The sequence below is a fragment of the Schistocerca serialis genome, chromosome 3 (genome assembly GCF_023864345.2).
Source record: "Schistocerca serialis cubense isolate TAMUIC-IGC-003099 chromosome 3, iqSchSeri2.2, whole genome shotgun sequence".
Lineage (NCBI taxonomy): Eukaryota > Metazoa > Arthropoda > Insecta > Orthoptera > Acrididae > Schistocerca > Schistocerca serialis.
The window spans coordinates 725,736,515-725,758,999 of NC_064640.1; the positions used below are offsets into that span (position 1 = coordinate 725,736,515).

General features: G+C 38.4%; 1 protein-coding gene across 1 annotated transcript; it reads left to right on the forward strand.

Moving 5' to 3' along the window:
• Positions 1 to 15,739: 15,739 nt before the first annotated feature.
• Positions 15,740 to 16,250, forward strand: LOC126471153 (piggyBac transposable element-derived protein 4-like). The gene is made up of 2 exons (XM_050099252.1): positions 15,740 to 16,134; positions 16,232 to 16,250. The coding sequence occupies exons 1-2, from the start codon at positions 15,740 to 15,742 to the stop codon at positions 16,248 to 16,250; spliced, it is 414 nt and encodes a 137-aa protein (XP_049955209.1).
• The last annotated feature ends 6,235 nt before the right edge of the window (positions 16,251 to 22,485 follow it).

Here is a 22,485-nt window from a genome sequence, read left to right on the forward strand (position 1 = left end):
TAGGTGAGTAACACGGAAAAATTGTGCTCCAGACTGTCTTGAGTGATTTATCTGATGAACAAATTCAGGAATAACATAAGCAAAGCCCTATTGGTATATGCATATTTTTTTATTTTTCCACTCTCAGCTTACCTGTGGAATTCTTCGATGGGGTAACTGCTTTGGCTCAGAAATTGTTTTCAGGTGGCAACAAGAAGGCTATCAGATTTATAGTAACAATTTTTAAGAGAAGTATGTAAAACTCATTTCAAAGATCTTAATATTATGACAGTTCCTAGCCTCTATATCTATAGTTATCTCCTCAGTATTAAAGAGAATTTAAATAATTTTGACCTTAAGATGTCCATACAGAAAGAAAACACAGGGACTGGACAGTCAAATGATATTCCCCACAACAGCCTTGCTAATGTTCATAACAGGCCACAAATGTCTTGGCCTCAGATATTTCAACAGAGTCCAAAAAGTAGTCCATTCTTTTGCCTACAGTGCACTTAAAATTATTTTATCTGAGGGGTTTAAGAAAAAGTATACTACTCAAAAAAGAACAGAAGAAATCAATTTTAAATGACATTAATCTCTGATAAATTACTCGCACATTAAGTTGTAATACTAGAGAATACTAGCAGATTCAAATAATCTACATCAAATGGTTTGTTAACAGATTCCTGCTTACATAATTTTGATGTTACCTGTAACACTGTATTATTGAAGTAGATATCATAAAATTTTATGTACTCCTTCTCTTAACATTACACTGGGGTGACAAAAGTCACACAATACCTCCTAATATTGTTTCAGACCTGCTTTTCCCCAGTGTACTGCAGTAGGTAAATGTCGTGTGGACTCAGCACATCATAGGAACTCCCCTGCAGAAACACTGAGCCATGTTGCCTCTGTAGTCAATCATGAATGTGAAAGTGTTGCCAGTACAGGATTTTTGTAGTAACTGAATTCCTGATTATATCGTTTAAATGTTTTATTGCATTCATGTTGAGCAGTCGGGGTGGCCAAATCATTTGCTTGAATTGTCCACAATGTTTTTCAACTGAACTGTGAACAATTGTGGCCTTGTGACATGGCACATTATCACCTACAAAAATTTCATTGATGTTTGGAAAGATGCGGTTCATTAACGACTACAAATGGTCTCCAAGTAACTGAAAATAACCATTTCATTTCAATGATTTGTTCAGGCCATATTAATATAGAGCATTCAGTGAAACAGTTTCTGCAATTAGTTCTTTTGTAGTGTTCCAACATATTTCTCCTGATATTTCAACTATAAATCCTATAGTCATTGTCATGGAGAGTCTTCCATTGTCTTCTGAGTTCACTGTTGTGTTGTTCCTTTAAGTGCCAGTATCGTAATATGAGGAAGTCTTCAAAAATTGCAATAACCATAATTAAAAATAGAACTGAATGTGGACGATGGAGGTCAATAAATCTTATGAATTAATTTCTGAGTCAGTCAAATTATGACAAGTTTTTGATTCACAAGAGAAATTACAATGACAGCATATAAGAGATATGAGCAGAATCCAAGTACTGGAATTGTCTAATTTGAAACCCTCATATTGATTGCTTATATTTCTTGCTAGCTGTTTTTCACTGCTTCCTTAAGCTGACACTCCCAGAAAGATGTAATGGTGGACAGTTTTTGAAAGTGTTCATAGTTAAAACAGTGGTGAGCAGAGGTGCAATACTGAGCCATTCCTGATTCATTCAGGTGAAGAAGAAAATATCAGCTGCCTAAGTTCATTTTGCTGTTTTTGTACAGTTTGCGTGGTTTGGCCAATATATAATATTTATCACAATGACACAGATCCTTGCTTTTCACTGTAGAGTCTCTCTGACCTTTCCCAGAGAAGTTTCTGATGTCAGAAATGTCACCCGTATCAAACTTAACACCTTGATCCTTACTATTTTTAAGAAATGGCGTCTTACACAGGGAAAAAAAACACTGTAGGACTGACAACATCTCTATTTGCTTCTTCTTCCTTGACTCTTGATTACTTCTGAGGCATGACTTGCACAGTTTTCTTAATGAGATATGGAGAAACTTCATGCTAATGGAAAACAGTCTTTTAGTCTTCTAGCTCATTTGGAGACTGTCAGCTTCAATCGCAATATGCAACCCGTGAATCTTGGGTCCAAATGACCAATTTTGTATGTAAGGGTTGGTGCTGGATTCTACAGAGAAACAAAATCTAGCTGATCAGTTGTAGACTGGCACACAAGTCCTCTCCAATGCAAATCTATGGGGAATGGTAGACAGTGCAGGCAAATAAACATGGTATGAGAGACCAGTTTCTTAGTGTCATCTGAATGCAAAGCATATGTGGCATTACAAGCCCTTGTAAATATGTGACTAAAGACAATGACACACCAGCTGAGCAAACAATGCTAATTTACCCTTGATGAAGATGTGTAAGATCCCAGAATACCTTAGATAAAAAAATACCACAATAATCATTGAATTACTAGTGACTCAAAATAATTTCACAGATATTGCGATAGAAGTGAACGGTAAGTGTGGAGGGAAATTCTTATAAGTAACAATTTTTTGCGAGTTTAAATATTTTATGCACATTTGAATATGATTTTATGGTTAATCATTGCTCTCTTGGATGTAGCCAGCTGACAAGATTAGATCTCAGTAAGGCTTTACAACTTACCTTAATTAGGGGATAAGGGTTGGTCATGGACATTAGCATCAATGGATGTAACACATCCATTATGAGGATGGAAAGAGGTCAACCAAAGAATCATGTGAGCCCAGATCATCACATTAAGCATAAAATTAGCTTACTTGCTCTACACTGTGATAATATGGTAGTGACAGAATACCAGTATTCAATTGGGTATAATCATTGTCAGATTTTTTTCTGTCTACTTCATGCTTCTAGGTTTCAGCAACACCAAACTATTGGAGGAATTATGTTGACTAGCAGAGAAGCACCTTGTCCAGTGCCTGCATCTGGAATCCATATGATACCATATAGCAAGCCTTCAATTGAATACAAGACAAAATGGAAAATAGGAGAGTAATTCATCACTCATTTATCTACAAAACTATAGCTAGTTACTGAGCATTATATGCTTCTTCTATTGGATTAGAGAAATGTTGACACATCATGATTGAAGTCTCTTTTATGATCTTAAATCTAAAATTATTTGTGTTAAGTAATATCAGTAGCCTAGAAATCGCCTTTCACAAATATCTGTTGACCCAATGAACAGGTAATATTTAGAAATTTTGCGAATAACACACAGGAAAGAATTTTTATTTAAATAGATAGTCAATGTAATTCATCAACAGACACCACCAGCAGTTGCCTTTGAAAAATTTAATGTGCGCAGCTCAAGTATATCCTCTAAAGCAGAAATAAACATTTGTCTGCCTCCATAGGTAATTTTGCAGTACATATGATATGTGTTGAACTTGTGGCTACTACCTCAGTGGGAGTACTGGAACAGTGTGGACCCAGCTTTGTAATGGCAGCTGGGGTTCTGCTTGAGTGAGAAGTAGTAGCTCCAAGGTCTGGGAAGGTTTCAAAGGCTAGGAGAATGGTATGATGATCCCATGCCCTCTATATGGTATCTCAGTGACACCTTTGGTAGGGGATGACTTGGCAATTAGTTGGTACTCAATGACCTGACACAGCCAGGAGATGTAGCTTTAGCTTTAGAGAAAAATATTTCCAAGGCATATTAAGAACATGTAGAAATTATCAGAAATAGCTGTTCCTAATCATTCTGGAGTTTCTCATCATCAAAGTCTCATATGTAGGTTAGCAATAATATGTGCAGAGAATGTGTACATTCCTTATGCTCCATGCAAGTCTTCACTAAGTTTCAGTTGCATGACAGCTCCTCAAATGGTGTAACTATCACCCAGCAAGATGTTGTTGTAGTGAGATGGATGCTATTGCTGTATAATGATCCAAACTGCTTGCCAGAAGGTGGTAAGTTGAAATTACACTGCGAATAAAATTACTTTTTACCTCTTTTCAGAAAAAAAAGATTTTTAAGCCTGGATTTGTGCCACTGGGAACTAAATAAGGATAGAAACTTCAAACATGCTTTATTAAAACGAGGAAGTCAGTATATTATATACAGGGACTTGGATTTTGACGTGATTTTAGTGGGCTGACACAGTAGAATGCCTGAGATTGTAGGATTTTATGAGCTCTAGTGAGCTATGTTGCTAGTATGATATCACACATGTGTTGTATCAGCTGCCAATAGAGTAGAACTGGTGGTCTGTGGGTGATAATGTGTGGCAGTTGGTGCAATGAACAGTTGCATTTGGGTAAATGGTTGACACGCAGTGAACGATTGACAGATGCCAGCCATTGAACATTAGTTCTCTTATGGGTGTATAGCTGTTTATAAGTTGCCTAGGCTACTTAGTCAGGCTTACTGATAATTCAAGAAGGTTATTTTTAAATGTTCTGAACTTCAAAGGATAGTCAGAGTGTCTTCTCCAAAGGAGAAGTATGACAAGGGAAAATCAAAAGTAGCATAGGATGCAGTGTACTGCAACTATGCAGGAGCAGAGTAGATGAAGCTGTCCAGAAGTAACTGGAACAGAGCAGAGTGAGGGCTCATGAGAATTACTAATGGACAGCAAAGTCAAAATATGAATCAGTACAGGAATCAGACTGAGAAAGCAGAAACAGGGTATGAAGATCTATTACAGTTTCATGATAATAACAGTTAAATATCTGATTATTTCCCATGATAAGCTGAATAAAAGTTGAGCTTGTGCATAACCTATATATTAAAAAATATTGGCTAGCACCATGCTATTCAAACTTGATATTGTCACGGCTGCAAACAGCATAAGTCTTTCTCCTTGTGCTCAGACTCTCTTCAAGTACAAACTGCCTGATGTCATGTACACAAGCTATAGAAGTTGCATTCACTATATAATAACAGTGTAACACACATCTGTGACCACATTTTTAACTACTTAATACATCTAAATGGAGACTGTGAGTCATGTCATCGCAATAACACCCAAAACTTTGAAACAAATAATATGAACAACAAAATTTTTAAAAAGGCAGCCTCTTTCTAGTGTGCAAATAATGATGGAAAAAACCAAAGTAAATATTTTTAGAGCTATTCACAGGCACAGGAAACAAAATGATGTGTACAGTAACAATAATAATAATAATAATAATAATAATGAAATGGTGAAGGTGTTCAGCTACTAAACTATCATAACAAAAACATTAGTTAAAAGCTAAAACCTGTTTTAAAATATTTACCCTTTTACGATGAAAGGCGTACATCAGCTGGTTAGTATTAGCTGCCTATGAGTAGCTTCATTGTGTGGCCTTCCCTGGATATGAATTCCAACAAACAAACGTTTAATGATCATAATAAATGAAAATGTACCTAAAATCAATTTAAAAAAAATATGGATCAGTTCTAGAGAATAGTAAAAGTACTTACCCTGTTCCTTTGCATTTGTGTATTTGTAACTGTGAGTATTAACTCATTATGTGCCACTTTTCAGCATTCATAATAATTATACAATGGATAGGAATTCCACCTCAAATAAATAAATTTTGCACAAAAAGGTTCACCTTGATAAAGAAAAAGCCTTAAGAAGAGTATGAATTCCAATCATAAAGCACTCATCATGGAAATAACATGTGGAATAAATAGGCTGATACTGTAAAGATGACACATTGAGATGAAGACAGGTACTACAAAAAGACACTTACACATTTGCTTTTGACCAAAGCCTTCATCAGAAACGGAAAATCACACACACACATACACATTCATTCACACAAGCAAGCAAAATCCATGCACGTATGACCGCCATCTAGAGTATATTGGTTTCAGCTGCTGAAGGTGGCTGTCATATGAGAATGAGGTGTACTCACTTGGGTGAATGAATGTGTGTGCATGTTTCATTTCCTGATGGAGGCTTTCACTGAAAGCTAACGTGCCTTAAGTATTCACTTGAGTTACATTCTATCCCTAACTTTGTTTTTAGCATCAGTGTCTCCCTTGGTTAATATACTTTTCTTTGACTTGGTACTACTAATATTTTCTGCTTCTTGATTCTTTACATTTTCGTTTATTTCATCCAATTGGCCATTCATTATCTCTAAAACTTGCAATATTAAATTCTGGTGATCCACTTTGATTTCAGAGCTATTCCCAGAACATATGCTGTTTTCATTCTCTGAAGATTTACAGTCATTGATGACTTAATTAACGCAATATCCATTTGATTTATTCATTTTGACACTCTTGCTAAACCACGTTCAAGTTTCAAAACCATACCTCTATACCAGACAGCTCAATTTTTATTGTTTATACTTATCTTGTGGAGTACTGCTGCTTGAAACTAGTGCACCAATTTTGCTGCTGCTGTGTAGTCGATGCTGCCTCTTGTTGTGTTTTCCAGCTGCCTTCCAAGGGCTGTTGCTGCTCAGTGGCACCTCATGGTTGTTATACTGGTGGTTCACCATTGCCAACCCAGCTGCAGCTCCCAATATCCTTGTAGATCTTCAATGTCCTTTAGCATTCAAACATAATCTTGAATTACTCTTCTGCTGTAACTTCAGTCAGTGCCTAAGTTATAACTTTCATTTTGCCTGTGTTTTTGTCACACAGAAGTTCTTGTACAGTTGTTATGATAAGAACAGTTAAATATTTGAATAATTTTTTATAGTCTAAATAAGAATTAGAATAGCACAGAACAGATTATTAAAACAAATTAACTAGTACAGCTCATATACCAGAGTACTTTAATGAATTCTTTATAAATGTAGCAAAGTCAGATGTAGATGGAACAGATTATCACAACAAAGTAAATCCCTTTGGCTCAGGTGAAAACTCAGAAAAATTTACAAAATTCTTAAAAGTTTCTGTGGAGGATGTAGAAAATACTATTCTAACATTAAAAAGCAAAAAATCTGCAGATTGGGATGGAATACCCATCAAAGTTATTAAAGTGGTGCACAACAGAATTGGAAACCCGCCAGCTCAAATAATAAGTCAATATTTTGAAGAGTGCTGTTTCCCGGAGGTAATAAAGTATGCTGAAGTCAAACCACTCTTCAAGAAGGGATCAAGAGAGATCGTGGGAAATTATCATCCTATGTCTATTTTCGCAGTTCTATCTAAAATATTTGAAAAACTTGCTGTTGAACAAATCCAAAACTTCATAGAAAAATATTCTGTTACTCTAAACAACCAATTTGGTTTTCAGTGGGGGAAAACACCACAGATGCAGTAAACAGTTTCATTGAGAAAATAAGTACATCATTAGACAAGAGAAATAAGGTGGCAGTAATTTTCTGCGACCTCACAGACGCATTTGATTCTGTAAACCATGCATTGCTTGTTACAAACTTGAAAAATATGGCAGTAGCCCGACTTATCAAACTGAAAACAAAGAGATAGCATCTCTTCAAATGGCTCATTTGATTATTCTGACTGGAAAAATATAGCTCAGGGTGTTCCACAATGTTCGATATTAGGTCCAGTCACATTTGTCTTCTATGTTAATGACTTACCATTAAGTATAAGCTCCCTATCAATTCTGTTTAGACGGCCGGTGTGGCCATGCGGTTCTAGGCCCTTCAGTCTGGAACCACGTGACCGCTACGGTCGTAGGTTCGAATCCTGCCTTGGGCATGGGTGTGTGTGATGTCCCTAGGTTAGTTAGGTTTAAGTAGTTCTAAGTTCTAGGGGACTGATGACCACAGATGTTAAGTCCCATAGTGCTGAGAGCCATTTTTGAACGAATTCTGTTTGCAGATTATACTTCTGTCTTCGTTGAAGATCATGATTTGGAAAAAATTCCCAAATGTGTGATCAGAACCCTCAGTACCTTAGAAACTTGGTTTCAGGTAAACAGGTCGAATCTAAACATATCTAAGACTCACATGATGCAGATCAAAATCAAACAGTTAAAATGGGAGCAGATTAAGATTGTACACAGGAATCAACGTACAGAGGAAGCTGATTCAGTCAAATTCTTAGGTCTAAATTCAGATAAAAATTTGAACTGGCAGGCACACATTGAATACCTAGCAAACAAAATGAGCAACTTTGCTTCTGCAGTGCAACCAAACCTGTATGTGGTTTTTACGCATTTTTGCACATCCAGTTACTTAAATACGAAGCAGGTACTAACATCCTGCTACAGCCACATGGTGCACAAATATTTAGAAAGATGCACATATTCCCTTCTGGAGGGAGTGGTGGTGTCAGGAATGGCATATGTGTACAAATTACAACCAACATTGCCTCAACCCATACCACAGAGCTGACCGCTTAGAATAAATAGGAAAAGGCAAAAACAAGAAGAAAAAGAAGACGAAGAAAAACATAATTTGCAAATCATTATTCCTACAGCTGCCTCATGGTCATTCATACCAATTTCTTGTGGAAATTCTCAATGATGTAAATAGTGCAGTCGATTGTGGGATGATTAAAATCTCTTAGCTTGATGAACAATATGAGTGGGTGACATTTTTACTAGTAATCTCAGGTTTTCTCTCAGGCTTCAGTTATGTCTTGTGGTGAATTTACTTTTTGGTAGATGGACCCAATAATAAGTTGCAGTGCCTCTGCTGTAACGATCCAGGATGGTGAAACTAGCCCACTTCTGTTAGCAGCCATTAAAAGGAAATAGCCAATCATTGTATAGTTGTAAAGCTGCCATCTAGGGCATATTCAGATGTATCTGAATTATCTGAATAGAGTTGACTGGCACTCTGCACGAAAGTATCTGAATGATCTGACTAATTTAAATTGGTGCCATGTTCAAATCTATCTGAATGACCTGAATTGTGTAAAGCCAGTCAGTAGTAGCTCAGAGTTTCCATATTGCTCATGCTCAAAAATATCCAATCATTTTGACATGTGTGATCGAAACAATCACTCAGAAGTACTATCTTGTTCTTTTAATGTCATGCCCAAAAGTATCTCAATGCGCTTACAAACAAAAGAGCCAATCAGTAACGAATGCATATGATTGCCAAAAGCTAACGGTGGCAGGTGAAGGTGTAGAGAGCAGCAGGATGTTTCACCAGTGCACACACACACACACACACACATCTGCATAGCATCTGCAAGTCATTGTGCATATGCAGCCAAAACATGCACTCTCTCACAAAGTAATCCAGGGCTTATGTGTTTTATCAAGAGTCAGACATTTTATGAAAGTTTTGTTTCCTTTTGTCATATGATTTTTGCAATTAGGTGAATCGGTATTCAGTTACTTGTAATTCTGATTTTGGAGAAATTTTCTACTGTAGTTCATGACATGCAATATCCCAGCAGATATGAGAAGCAACAAACCAAAACGTATAAAGTCCGTTGATTCAAATTTTTCAGGAAAAGCGAAAAACTGATATATACTAAACTATTCAATGGAACATAATGCCGTTTTAACAGTTAATTCCGTTTTGGGATATCGAATTCGATTCCACATTAATTTTAAAAGCTTGTTTATATTTAATCCATACAAAAGATACAATCGCTGGCTTTCGTTTCTACTGTAATGACTTTCGGTGGCTTCCAGTTTTGATACTAGTTCTACCATATGCTTTCTTTTACTTTCATACTTCGTAATCTTATGATCAACCCCCCCCCCCCCTTTCTATCTGTTAGTCATCTCCCAGATGCAATTCCTTTTGCAATGTTATTTAATCTTGTTTGTCCAGTACCGAAGCGTTTCCAAAAAAATAAAATTGCAGCACGTACAATAATTTTCTCACTCCCTGATTTCTCCTGCAGTTTACAAAAATCCTTGTTAGCGTGTGATAGTTAGGCTACTTACTTAACTTTCTGAAATAATAATGTTCTTTGTTTAGATTAGCATGTAGGAACATTAACTGCAAGTATTCCAAAGTCTGTTGGATCATTTCCTGTTTATTATCTGCAGAGATACTCTTCATTAAGAAGAAAAATTAAAATGAAAAATAGGGTAAATCTGTATCAAACCCCCGGCTTACGTGATATTTCACTGTAACAGCTGCTGGTTTTACTTTGGCATTCTCTCCATGAATACGCCAATGCTTAGGAATGCTTATGTCCAGAAGATACTAACTTCTGGAGGTTCAAGTTTTTATTTGGCGTAGCCAACACATTTATTTTGGTTCTACATAGAATGTTTACTGGGATAGAACAGCAATCGCAACGACCCTCTCTATGTTGGCAGGGAGTATCGAAATTCATTAAATGAGGATCATTATCACGATTTCTAGGACAAAAAGAATAAGAAAATACTATTTATCATGGCATTATTTACTGATGGATGTTATGGAAACAAATTCCATTTTTCTAGTAAAAAGGAATAAACAGAAGATTTACCTGATTTCAGTTCCCGCTTCTATTGTCATTTCTTCTTCATTCTTTTTCTTGTTCCACGATCTTTATACTCCTCCCCTAGAGTCACACTTTCCTCTTCTAAATCCGCTGGATGCAGTACACACGAAACACAAAAGAATACTGCTGCTATGCAGTATTAACAATAATGATTTTGCTAAAACAGTGTCAAACAATACCAGAAGGCAACAATGCTGACTAAAACTTTGAACAGTCAGGCACAAGTCACAAGCATTGACAAAAGTGAAACTCAACAGTAGTGTCAAAGTAGATGAAACAAAAGCAAACTGAAATGTACATGGTGGACATTATACATCCTGTTTCATTCAATCATGTGGACAAAATATGATTTCTTTTAACTGCTCATTTTCAAGATACTTTTTTAGTGTTACAATATACAGATAGACGCAATCTCATTGCTGGGTCGTGGGCCGGCCGGTGTGGCCGAGCCGTTCTACGCGCTTCAGTCTGAAACCGCGCGATCGCTACGGTTCGAATCCTGCCTCGGGCTTGGATCTGAGTGATGTCCTTAGGTTAGTTAAGTTTAAGTAGTTCTAGGGGACTGATGACCTCAGACGTTAAGTTCCATAGTGCTCAGAGCCATTTGAACCATTACTCTGCTATTCACAATAAAGGGCTTGGCATAGGGTTCAGTGAACCACCTTCAAGCTGTCTCTCTAACGTTACACTCTCGAGCGACGCGCAGGAAAACCGAGCACTTAAATTTTTCTTTGCGAGGCCTGATTTCTTTTATTGCACCGTGATGATAATTTATCCCTCCGTAGGTGGGGGCCAACAGAGTGTTTTCGCTATCTGAGGAGAGAACTAGTGATTGAAATATCATTAGAAGTTGCCGTCGCAACGAAAAACGCCTTTGTTTTAATGATTGCCACTCTAATTCAGGAATAATGTCTGTGGTATTATCTCCCTTATTACGCGATAATGCGAAACGAGCTCCCCTTCTTTGAAGTTTTTCGATGTTATCCGTCAGTCGCACCTGATGCCGATCTCACACCACACAGCAATACTCTAGAATAGGGAGGACAAGCATGGTATAAGGAGTCTCTTGAGTAGACCTGTTGCACCTTCTAAGTGGTCTGTCAATAAATCGCAGGCTTTGGTTTGTTCTACCCACAACATTATCTATATCATCGTTCCAATTTAGGTTATTTGTAATTGTAATCCTTGAGTATTTCATTGAAGTTACAGCCTTCAGAATTGTGTGACTTGTCTCGTAATCGAAATTAAACTGATTTCTGTTAGTTCTCATGTGAATAACTTCACACTTTTCTTTATTCAGGGTCAATTGCCACTTTTCACACCATAGAGATATCTTATTTAAATCATTTTGCAATTCGGTTTGGTCATCTGATGACTTTAAAAGACGATAAATGACAGCATCATCTGCAAATAATCTAAGACGGCTACTCAGTTAGTCCCCTATGTCGTTAATATAGACCAGGAACAATAGAGGGCCTGTAACACTTCCTTCGGGAACGCCGGATATTATTTGGGCGTTTTACTCAATGACTTTCTGTCTGTTACTACGAACTGTGACCTTTCGGACAGGAAATCATGAATCCAGTCGCACAACTGAGGCGATATTCCATAGACACGCAGTTTGGTTAGAAGACGCTGGTGAGTAACGGTGTCGAAAGCCTTCTGGAAATCTGATAATGTGGAATCAATTTGACATCCTCTGTCGATAGCACTCATTACTTCATGATTATAAAAAGCTAGCTGTCTTTCACAAGAACGATATTTTTTGAATCCGTGTTAACTATGTGACAATAAAGTGTTTTCTTCGACATAGGCGTACTTCATATTGTTCGAACACACTATATGTTCCAAATCCCTGCTGCAAATCGACGTTAGTATTACGGGCCTGTAATTCAGCCCGTTACTCCTGCTTCCCTTTTGCGGTATTGGTATGACTTGAGCAATTTTCCAGTCTTTAGGTACGGATCTTTCTGTGAGTGAGAGGGTTGTATATAAACGCTAAATATGGAGCTATTTTATCAGCATACTCTCTAAGGAACCTGACTGGTATACAATCTGGATCGGACGCTTTGACTTTATTAAGTGATTAAAGCTGCTTTGCTATCTACTTCTATATTTCTCATATTGGCAGTTATTCTTGATTGGAATTCATGAATATTTACTTCGTCTTCTTTGGTGAAGGAATTTCAGAAAACTGAATTTAATAACTCTGCTTTGGTGGCACTGTCATCAGGGACTTCACCGTTGTTATCGCGCAGTGAAGGTATTGATTGCGTGTTGCCACTGGTGTGCCAGAGTCTCTTTGGGTTTTCTGCCAGATTCCGAGACAGAATTTCGTTGTGGAAATTATGAAAAGCATCGCGCATTGAAGTACACGCTACATTTCGAACTTCTGCAAAACTTTGCCAATTTTTGAGATTTTGCGTTCTATTAAATTTGGCATGCTTTTTCCGTTGCTACTGCAGCAGCCATTTGACCTGTTTTGTGCACCATGAGGGATCAGTAGCATCACTTATTAATTTGTGTGGTATATATCTCTCAACTGTCATCGATATTATCTCTCTGAAATCATTCCACATGTGCTCTACGCTTACATAATCAGATCGGAAGGAGTGAAGACTGTCTCTTAAAAAGGCGATAAGATCATTTTTATCAGTTTTTTTCAAAATAGATATACCTTGCGTTTGTATTTGATGGCTGTAGATGTTACGATATTCAGCCTAGCAGCAACTGCGTTGTGGTCGCTAATCCCTGTATTCGTCACGATACTCCCTATTTGTCCAGGATTATTTGTAGCTAAGAGGTCAAGTATGCTTTCGCAACCATTTACGCTTGGAGTGGGCTCATGAACTAATTGTTCAAAATAATTTTCTGAGAAAGCATTCAGTACAATTCCGGATGACGTTTTATGGCTGCCGCCAGCCTTAAAAGTATAATTTTTCCAGCATATCGAGGTAGATTTGAAGTTATCATCAACTATAAATACGACGGGGAGTTGGAAAATAAGTTTCCTCTGTCGACTGTGGTCAGAGTTGTATGTGAAAGGAAAAAAAGCGAGTGAGACATTAAAAATAAGACATATCTTTATTTTTCTACATAATGGTTCAAATGGCTCGGAGCACTATGGGACTCAACAGCTGAGGTCATTAGTCCCCTAGAACTTAGAACTAGTTAAACCTAACTAACCTAAGGACATCACACACATCCATGCCCGAGGTAGGATTCGAACCTGCGACCGTAGCGGTCTTGCGGTTCCAGACTGCAGCGCCTTTAACCGCACGGCCACTTGGGCCGGCCTTTCTACATAATTTCCAATACATTGAAACATTTGTCATACCGCTTTATAAGCTTCAAAAACCCTTCCAGGGAAAAATCAGGGCGTTGCATATGTTGAACGGCTTGTTTGACGTCAGCATTGCTGCCAAAGCGCATTCCGCCGAGAGTCCTCTTCGAAGCAGGAAACAGATGGAAGTCACTTGGTGAGCGAGCGGGACGGGAAGCCTAACACACACATCATTGTGGTTAGAACCACTCGGAAGTTACGTCAAAATGACGTATACGCAAACGCATTGCACACTTGTCGACTGATTGAGATCCGTGGTCGAATCGAGTTAGGTGAAATTTTTCGAACCACACTGGAATGTTTCTTAACACGTCGGTACGTGTCTGCTGAATGATGTTGAAACGAGTGTGATCCGCTGATATATGACCGTAATGTGAAAGAGATGTGGCTGTTATCGCATGTACACTGTAGCGGAGAACTGGAAATATATTTATAAATTACGTATAAGTAAATAAATCGTACGCATTGTCACCTTATCGGAATTTACCTGTTTCTTGACCACGCTGTGATTGATCTGCCTATTCCGTCGAGGACCAAATAGGTGGCATAAAAGCTGTGCGTCACGTTTACACCTTAACAATAAATGCAGTATTTCCGTAACACATTCCATAAACCATCGTGTATAACCGTAGAGAGAAGCTAAACATTGCCATTGCTTACTAGAAACAGCATTTGTTGTCGATTACGCAGCTCAGCTGTTACTTGCGTTAAAAAATAGATATGTTTTCTACATTATGCCTAACGGGAAGTGAATGCCTTTTGCACTCATCTTAGTTAATTATTAAACAACTTTTCAGAAAAAGCAGCCTTTGTTATACATTTAAGTGGTGGTTGCTTGGCTACATACCTTACAGGACAACTTCTAATCTTGTTTATTAGTAATGGTTTCTATGGTCATAGAAATGAATCTTGATGATGCAAAAACGGCTTTAAAGGATCATGCAAGAAACCTCCAATGGCAACACAAAATTCTTTACAAAACTTCTTCCTGTGTTCATTCTACCACAGTCAAATTAGTAAGAATACTTGTGTGTTGTGCTTGAATAATGAAATGCGGTGTCCTCACACAAAAACTGTATATCGATTTAAGAAGAATGGGTAAATGACGTGACTTAACAAGCTAAAAGGTAGTTTGCTACGGAGTTCACAGCTTTCTCAGCAGGAAGAAAGAAGAGTAAATGACAAGCTGTGTTACAAAGGGTGTTATCTTAAACCTTTCACATTATTTCCACTTTCCTGGCAATTTAACATTTACAGCACGGTGCCCGTACGCCATACGGGCGCGGCCGCCCTGACGTTGGCGACGGCGCCCGTATACCGTGCGGGCGAGCCCCTATTTGGCTCTGTAAGCGCGTTTAGCGCGTCTCCGAAGCAGTTTCGTCAACTAATGTGGAGGTATTTCATTCTTCTTCCGTAAGAGGCAAGCACTTATCAGCCATCTCATCCTGGGAGCGGCTGTGAGCACTGCAAAGACGAAGTTACCTGCAGTTCATTCACAGGTGTTTACGATCGTGAAAATATCGCAGAGTGATTTGACGGAGGCAGAGATCTTAGATATTCTTTATGGGGATGCAGGATGTGAAATTGACGATTCTGACAACGAGGATTCTTACTCTCCAGACGAAAGTACAAGTGATGATTCAGGTAAGTATATGTGTCAGTTGTTCATAAAGTGAAGAGTTCATTGCCGCATTTTGTATTGTGAGTAGTGTTCATTACTTCACTTGCATTTAGTACCTTTTAGTACCAATCTTAGCATTATTTTCTCTCAATGCAGACAATGGTACAGACCATCAGTCACCATCTGCGGTACCTGGTCGTGTGTGGCTCACTGAGCACAAAGAGCAAGATTGGTCGGAACTAGACGTTCAGCCAGCACTGCGGGATCTCCAGGAAGTAGTCGGCGTAGCATCGCATTTTTAAGATGCCGCTGAGGAGCTTCGATATTTTAGTTATTTCTTTGATGACGACCTTATTCGGCTCATCAAAAGTGAAACGAATCTGTACGCTGGAAACGTTATTACGACAATGAAACGCAAAGGTAGCCTGAAAATAAACTCTGTTTGGCATAAGTGGTCTGCAGTAAAATTGCAAGAGATTTACTGGTCTCTCAGTATTATTTTGCATATGTGCTTCGCCAAATTGCCGAAAATCAGTGATTATTGGTCAACAGACCCGTTTCCGCAGACAGGATTTGCGAGTAAATTGTTGAGTCGCGATCGATTTTGCGCTACATTGTCGATGTTACACTTGAATGACAATGCTACGTTCACTAGCAGAGGCGAAGAAAAGCACGACCCACTTCACAAAGTGAGGCCTTTGTTTGATTTCTTTGTGAATAAAAGCAAAATTAGTTTTCGTCCAGGCATGAATCTGACAATAGATGAGGCAAGTGTCCCTTTCGTGGTAGAAAAATCTTCAGAGTATACATGAAAAACAAACCCAATAAATATGGAATAAAATTGTATGCTCTCTGCGATTCATCAACCGGTTATATGCTAAACTGTGATGCATGTACAGGTTCTGCAGGCAGTGTTGACAATAGTATTCAAAAATGGTTCAAATGGCTCTGAGCACTATGGGACTTAACATCTATGGTCATCAGTCCCCTAGAACTTAGGACTACTTAAACCTAACTAACCTAAGGACAGCACACAACACCCAGTCATCACGAGGCAGAGAAAATCCCTGACCCCGCCGGGAATCGAACCCGGGAACCCGGGCATGAGAGACAATAGTATCCAGGGACTTGTAAAAAGGTTGTGTTCACAGTACTTCGGCAAAGGACATTGCATTTATATGGATAGGTACTACACCTGTCCATCTCTTTTGGACATGTTGTGGGAAAATAAAGCTCTTGAAGTAGGAACTGTAATGAAAAACAGGAAAGGTTTGCGACGAATATTCAGAACACTAAAACTAAAAAAAAAAGTTAGTTTTTCAAACGAAATTCCATCTCTTGTCAGTGAAGTGGAAGTCAGAAAGAGATGTTGTTTATCTTTCCACAAAGCATAAGTCTACCAGCACTAGTATTCAAGTGAGGGCCAAAGGTGGAATAGCAGAAATTGTAAAGTAAGACGTTATTATTGATTACAATAAGAATAAAGTTGGGTTGACAGAGCAGATCAGTTCTCCAGCTATTATCCGTTTGCCCGATAACTTTAAAGTGGTGGTAAAAGCTGTTTTTCCACTTGTTTATCATGTCAACTGTCAACAGTTTTATTTTATGTAAAGAGAACACTAGGAAGAATGTATCCCTAGTAGACTTTATTCGCAGAGTGGGGAAGAAATTAGCTGAGAAGGGCGGAAATATTTTTCACCAACAAGCCGCTTCATCCTCACAAATTGAGAGGACATTTGCAAGGCACTTTCCAGAGAAGGTCCCACCCACTGTAAACAAGATGAATACTACTAGGAATAGCAAATTATGTTCAGACAGGGGTAAGAAAGAGACGGGTAAGCGCATCAGGAAGGAAAACAGATGGTGGTGCATGGCCTGTGGCATTGGCCTTTGCTCCCACAGTGTTTCCAGGATTTTCACACAAAGGCTAACTACATCTGAACTATTAAAATACTCTAGTTTACAGGTACCTGCAGTTAGACAGCCCAGTGATATTTTGTTTTAAATTTAGATACAGTAATAATGGCATTACTCAAGAGAGAGATCACGTAAAACTTTTTTATGAACGACATTTTTATGTTTTCTTTTTTTAATTATAACACCCATTTGTATTTTATATTGTAAAACACACTCACATTCATGTAAAGCTCTTACTTTTTCCTTTTAAATGATGCAATAACAATATTCCTATCATTTTTCTGTTATTTGTAATTTAATTTCAGACATCCATTAAATATGCCTGATCACAGCCAAGTGCCGGGTGTAAAGAGGGCAGTGTTGAAAGTGTTAAATATGCACACTTCACAGCTGAATGAAATATTTCATTTTGTATATGAATCCAGTTCATGTAGACTTTCTTCTCATATGGCTGTGACTGTTCAGTTTTTGAAAATTTTACTAACAATTAACAAACGACAGAACACTATGAAGCTTTTCATAAAGCATTCTTACTGTGAGAGCATATAAAAATTTGTTCTGCAGCCTTCCAGTATCATGGTACCTCTACGATTTGCACCACATAATGCAAAGTCACTGTAGATTTGATTCAGATGTTCAAATGGTGTGAAGTGTAAGGTATTTATTGTGCGACTCAATTTTGATTAAGAGACGGTCTCCAGAAAACACATGTTTTACTACTGCTTTGCATCTGGTATCCTCTAAATAATGATGAAATAGGATACACTACTGTCTAGCAAGATGACCAGATTTAAAAAGACTGCAGTAACAGCTATGTTACGTTAACTGTGGTTAGGAAGACAGGCTACTGTTTACCTTTCAGATAACAGTGAAAGAAAATAGTTTCTGCTGTCATCTGCAAAGTAAGTAGCAGTCTGACTTCCTATTGAGATAAAGCCGTGCATTATTTAAACTTGTTGTTGATGCTGTGATACGTACAGGTTCTGCATTTTGAAAATTCCAGTAACACTTCAAATTAAATAAATGAGACGTTAGTAACAAATGCATGTAGTGTTGCAAACTTCTTAAATAGGTACAGTACTTTGTTTCTGTTACTGACAGGTTGAGGTTATCAGGTTTAGATAACAGTGCAATTGACCATCTGAGACCACTCCCTGCAAATAACTTCAGTAAAATGGAAATGACACTCACTTGTCCGTAAAAAGTAGCATCCATTACAAAATGCTTAAAGTATTCTAGTGAAGTTATTAAAAGAGTGTTCATGTGAGTTGAGTTGTGCCTCAAGTCACTTGTGTAATCAATCTCTTATCAGTGAAACATTTTCAGACTGGCTAAAACATATTTAAGTTAAGCCTCTTTACAAGATGGGGATTAAAGAGATACTGTCAAATTTTGGTCATTTTTACTTTTGCTGGCTTCTCCAAAAATGTTTGAAAAGGTTGTGTCTAAGAATCTTCTTAAGCATCCAACGGCAAACAACATATCCAAGTCACAGATTGGGTTCCTTATGCTTACTGATATAGAGAAGAGTATTTACACATACTGTGGGACTAACTCACAAGATAACAAATTAGATGCTACTGGCATTTTCTGTGATCTGTCAAACGCCTTTGACTATGAATCACAGCTTTCTCTCAAGAGAATTATAATATTGTGATGTCACTGGCAGTTCTGCAAAATGTTTCGAGACTGACCTAACTAACCGGAAACAAAGACTGTCATTACAAATACATGCAGAGTAAGCACATTGTCTTCATCTGATTGGAAAGAAATTACATGTGATGCTCCTCAAGGTACCATCTTGAATCTGTTGTTTATTCCTGTCTACAGTAACGACCTCTTGTCTGTTAAACCGCCAGATGCTTAGTTTGTTTTGTTGGCACATGACACAAACAATGCAATAAATAGCAATTCAAGTACAGGTTTAGAAATGGCTACTAATCAAAATTTCCCTGTCATTAAACTTTTAAAAGGCCCACTATGTGCAGATAAGAACCTGTAAAATATTTGTTCCCAACATGTGTATTATGTATGAAGACATGCAAATAGAAGCGGTTGACAGTGTTAAATGTATGGTGTTACAACTCAATAATAAATTCAGTTAGGAAGGGGTGTGCCAGAAAATTGCTGAAGCAATTCACAAGTTCACAAGTTTGTATTTGCGATGTGAATGATGTCAGATGCAAGAGATATAAATAGAAGAAACTTGCATACTTTGTTTGCTTTCATATTTTGAGGTACCTCGTCAGACTGAGCAAAAACATTTAGACTGCAGAAGCATGTAATAATATTAGATCAGATTTACTTTCATTCCAATTGATCCGTAGTGAGGAGGCGCTCCACGAAGTAGAACATTTCAGAAAAACAATAATACGTGACAAATATTTACAACTGAAACAAATAAGCTGAGGTACCTTCACAGGTCCCTAGTGGAATTATCGTCATATTTTTTAATGAACACTATATGAAAGAATCATTTTACAAACACTCATTTACTAAGGTCGCATTAATGCACTGAATTTAAAAAATGTTTTTTTTATTTATAAGGTAATAAACATATAATAGAACTACTACAATACTTATTTATAATGAACACTTTACTGCACTGAAATGGTGCAGAAGTTAGATTGTACTTATATACAGGGTGGTCGGAAATTCCCGTTACAAACTTCTAGGACATGTAGAAGGTAGTGGGTACAGAACATTTTGAATAGGAACCCATGTCCGGAATCGTATCGTTTCCGTTCTACGACAGTTTCAATTCAGATGTGTACCTCGTCAACGTCTGCTTAGGGCAAGAGAAACGTTTCAAAGTTCCCTGTCCTGGTATGCAAGAGGGTAGACACGATGACGTGTTCTACGTGAAACGACCCCCAGATGTCACTTAATGTGCGCTTTGCTGTGAGAGCAAGTCAATACCTGTGCGTCACTGATAGAGAAACATGGTGCAGTACACGTTTGCGGAATACACAGACATGCTCCTTGTGTAAGGCGAAGCTGGAGGTAACGGAAGAGCTGCAAGTCAGCTGTATCACGAACGTTTTCCGCAGTGTCACACGGCATCGCATAAACTGTTTGCCCATGTTACACAACGGCTACGAGAAACGGGTACCTTTCCCTTGAGGAGGCAGGACTGTGGTGTTCCACGGCGACGCTGCACTCCCGAATTTGAAGAAGGTGTGCTGCGTTGCATTGAAGATAGGCCGTCAACGAGGCCACGGACAATTGGGCGTGCAATGGCTGTTAGTCACAGTACCATCTTGGACGTCCTGCATGAGCAACAATTACATCCGTAACACTTACAAAGAGTACACGCCTTGGGTTCAGCAGACATTCCACAACACGTCGCCTTCTGCACATGGTTCCTGCACCGTTGCATGGACGCGCCCGTGTTTCCACGTTGAGTTCTCTTCACAGATGAATGTAGGTTCACAAGGGATTGTGTTCTGAATGCTCGAAAAAGCGATGTCTGGGTGGACGAAAACCCACATGCCATGCATGCTCAGATATTTCAAGACAGGTTTGGAATTAACGTGTGGGCAGGTATTCTGGACGGTAATGTGATTGGACCATACGTCCTTCCATCCAAGCTCACTGGTCCTGCATACTTAGTCTTCTTATGACACGTAATGGACCCGTTATTGGAAGCTGTGCCATTGAATGTCCGTCAGGAATGTCCGCCAGGAAATGTGGTTTCAGCATGATGGAGCACCACCTCACTTTTCACTGGCTGTCCGGAGACATCTCAACAGACGATATGGTGAAAGGTGGGTAGACCATGGTGGTCCAACCGTGTGGCCACCACGATCGCCAGATTTAACCCCTATGGAGTACTTCTTGTGTAGTCAAATGAAGAGCCTAATTTATGAGACACCTGTAGAGACAGAGGAAGATCTGCTGGCACGAGTTCTGGTCGCTGCACAAGACATTGAAGAGACACCAGGTGGGATGGAGAGAGTTTATCAGAACATGCTTCAGAGGTACAATGTGTGTAAGAACGTTGGTGGTTGCGACATAGAGCGGCTGTTGTAATGCATGGCTACATTGCGGCTGGAGCCGTAGATGCTGGGTTCTTGTTGTCGACTAATGTAAACCATATGGTGTAAGTTGTAATACAAATGCGTAAGTAATAACGGAACGAGTCAGTATTCGTTTCAAATAGATTGCAACAATTGTACTGGGTCACGCCCAAGTACATTCCTAACGTGGGTGTGGATGAGATATTCATCTGCATTGAAACTGTTGTAGAATGGAAACGATATGTTACCAGACATGGGTTCCTATTCAAAATGGGTTCGTATTCAAAATCTTATGTACTCAGTAGCCTCTACATGTCCCATAAGTCATCAGTGGAGTACAAGAAGTTGGCCACCAATAAATCGTTTAGGCTTCTCTTAAACTGAAATTCATCAGTTAAGCTTTTTATGGCTCCTGGCAAGTTGCTGAAAAATGTGTGTTCCTGAAAAATGGACACCATTTTGTACAAGAGTAAGTGACTTTAAATCCTTGTGAAGATTATTCTTATTTCTGATATTGATTCCATGAACTGAGCTGTTGGTTTAAAAAAGTGATATATTTTTAATGACAAGTTTCATTAAGGAATAAATATATTGCGAAGCAGTAGTTAGTATCCCTAGTTCCCAAAACAAGCTTCTGCAGGATGTTCTTGCGTTCACACCACATATAACTCTTATTGCACTCTTTTGTGCATGGAAAACTTTAGCTTGGCTTTATGAATTACCCCAAAAAATAATTCCATGTGACGTTAGGAATGAAAGGAAGCATTGTATGCCAGCTTTTTCATTTTTATGTCCCCTGTCTTTGACACCATTCACATTGCAAATAGAGATTTGTTAAGATGCTTCAGCAGTTCTGTGGTATGCTCCTCCCAGTTCAATTTATTATCAAGCTGTAATACCAAGAATTTAACACTGTCCACTTCTATCTGCTTGTCATCGTATGTTAGGCATATACTTGTGGGACACACTTTACAAGTTCTAAACTGAATGTAGTGTAATGTTTCAAAGTTTAGTGACAAGGAATTGACTAGGAACCAGTGATTAATGTCCACAAATATCTTACCAGCCGATCTTTCTAAGACTTCACTTGATTTCTGTATCATTGGCAAACAAACAAACTTGATATCTGGTATTGTTAGTGATGAAAGATCATTGATATACACAAGGAAAAGTAAAGGCCCTTAGATGGAACCTTGTGGGACTCCACATGTAATTAG

What these genes read in the sequence shown, in the direction of transcription:
- LOC126471153 (XM_050099252.1), top strand. Translation starts at nt 15,740, where the DNA reads ATGAAACGCAAAGGTAGCCTGAAAATAAACTCTGTTTGGCATAAGTGG.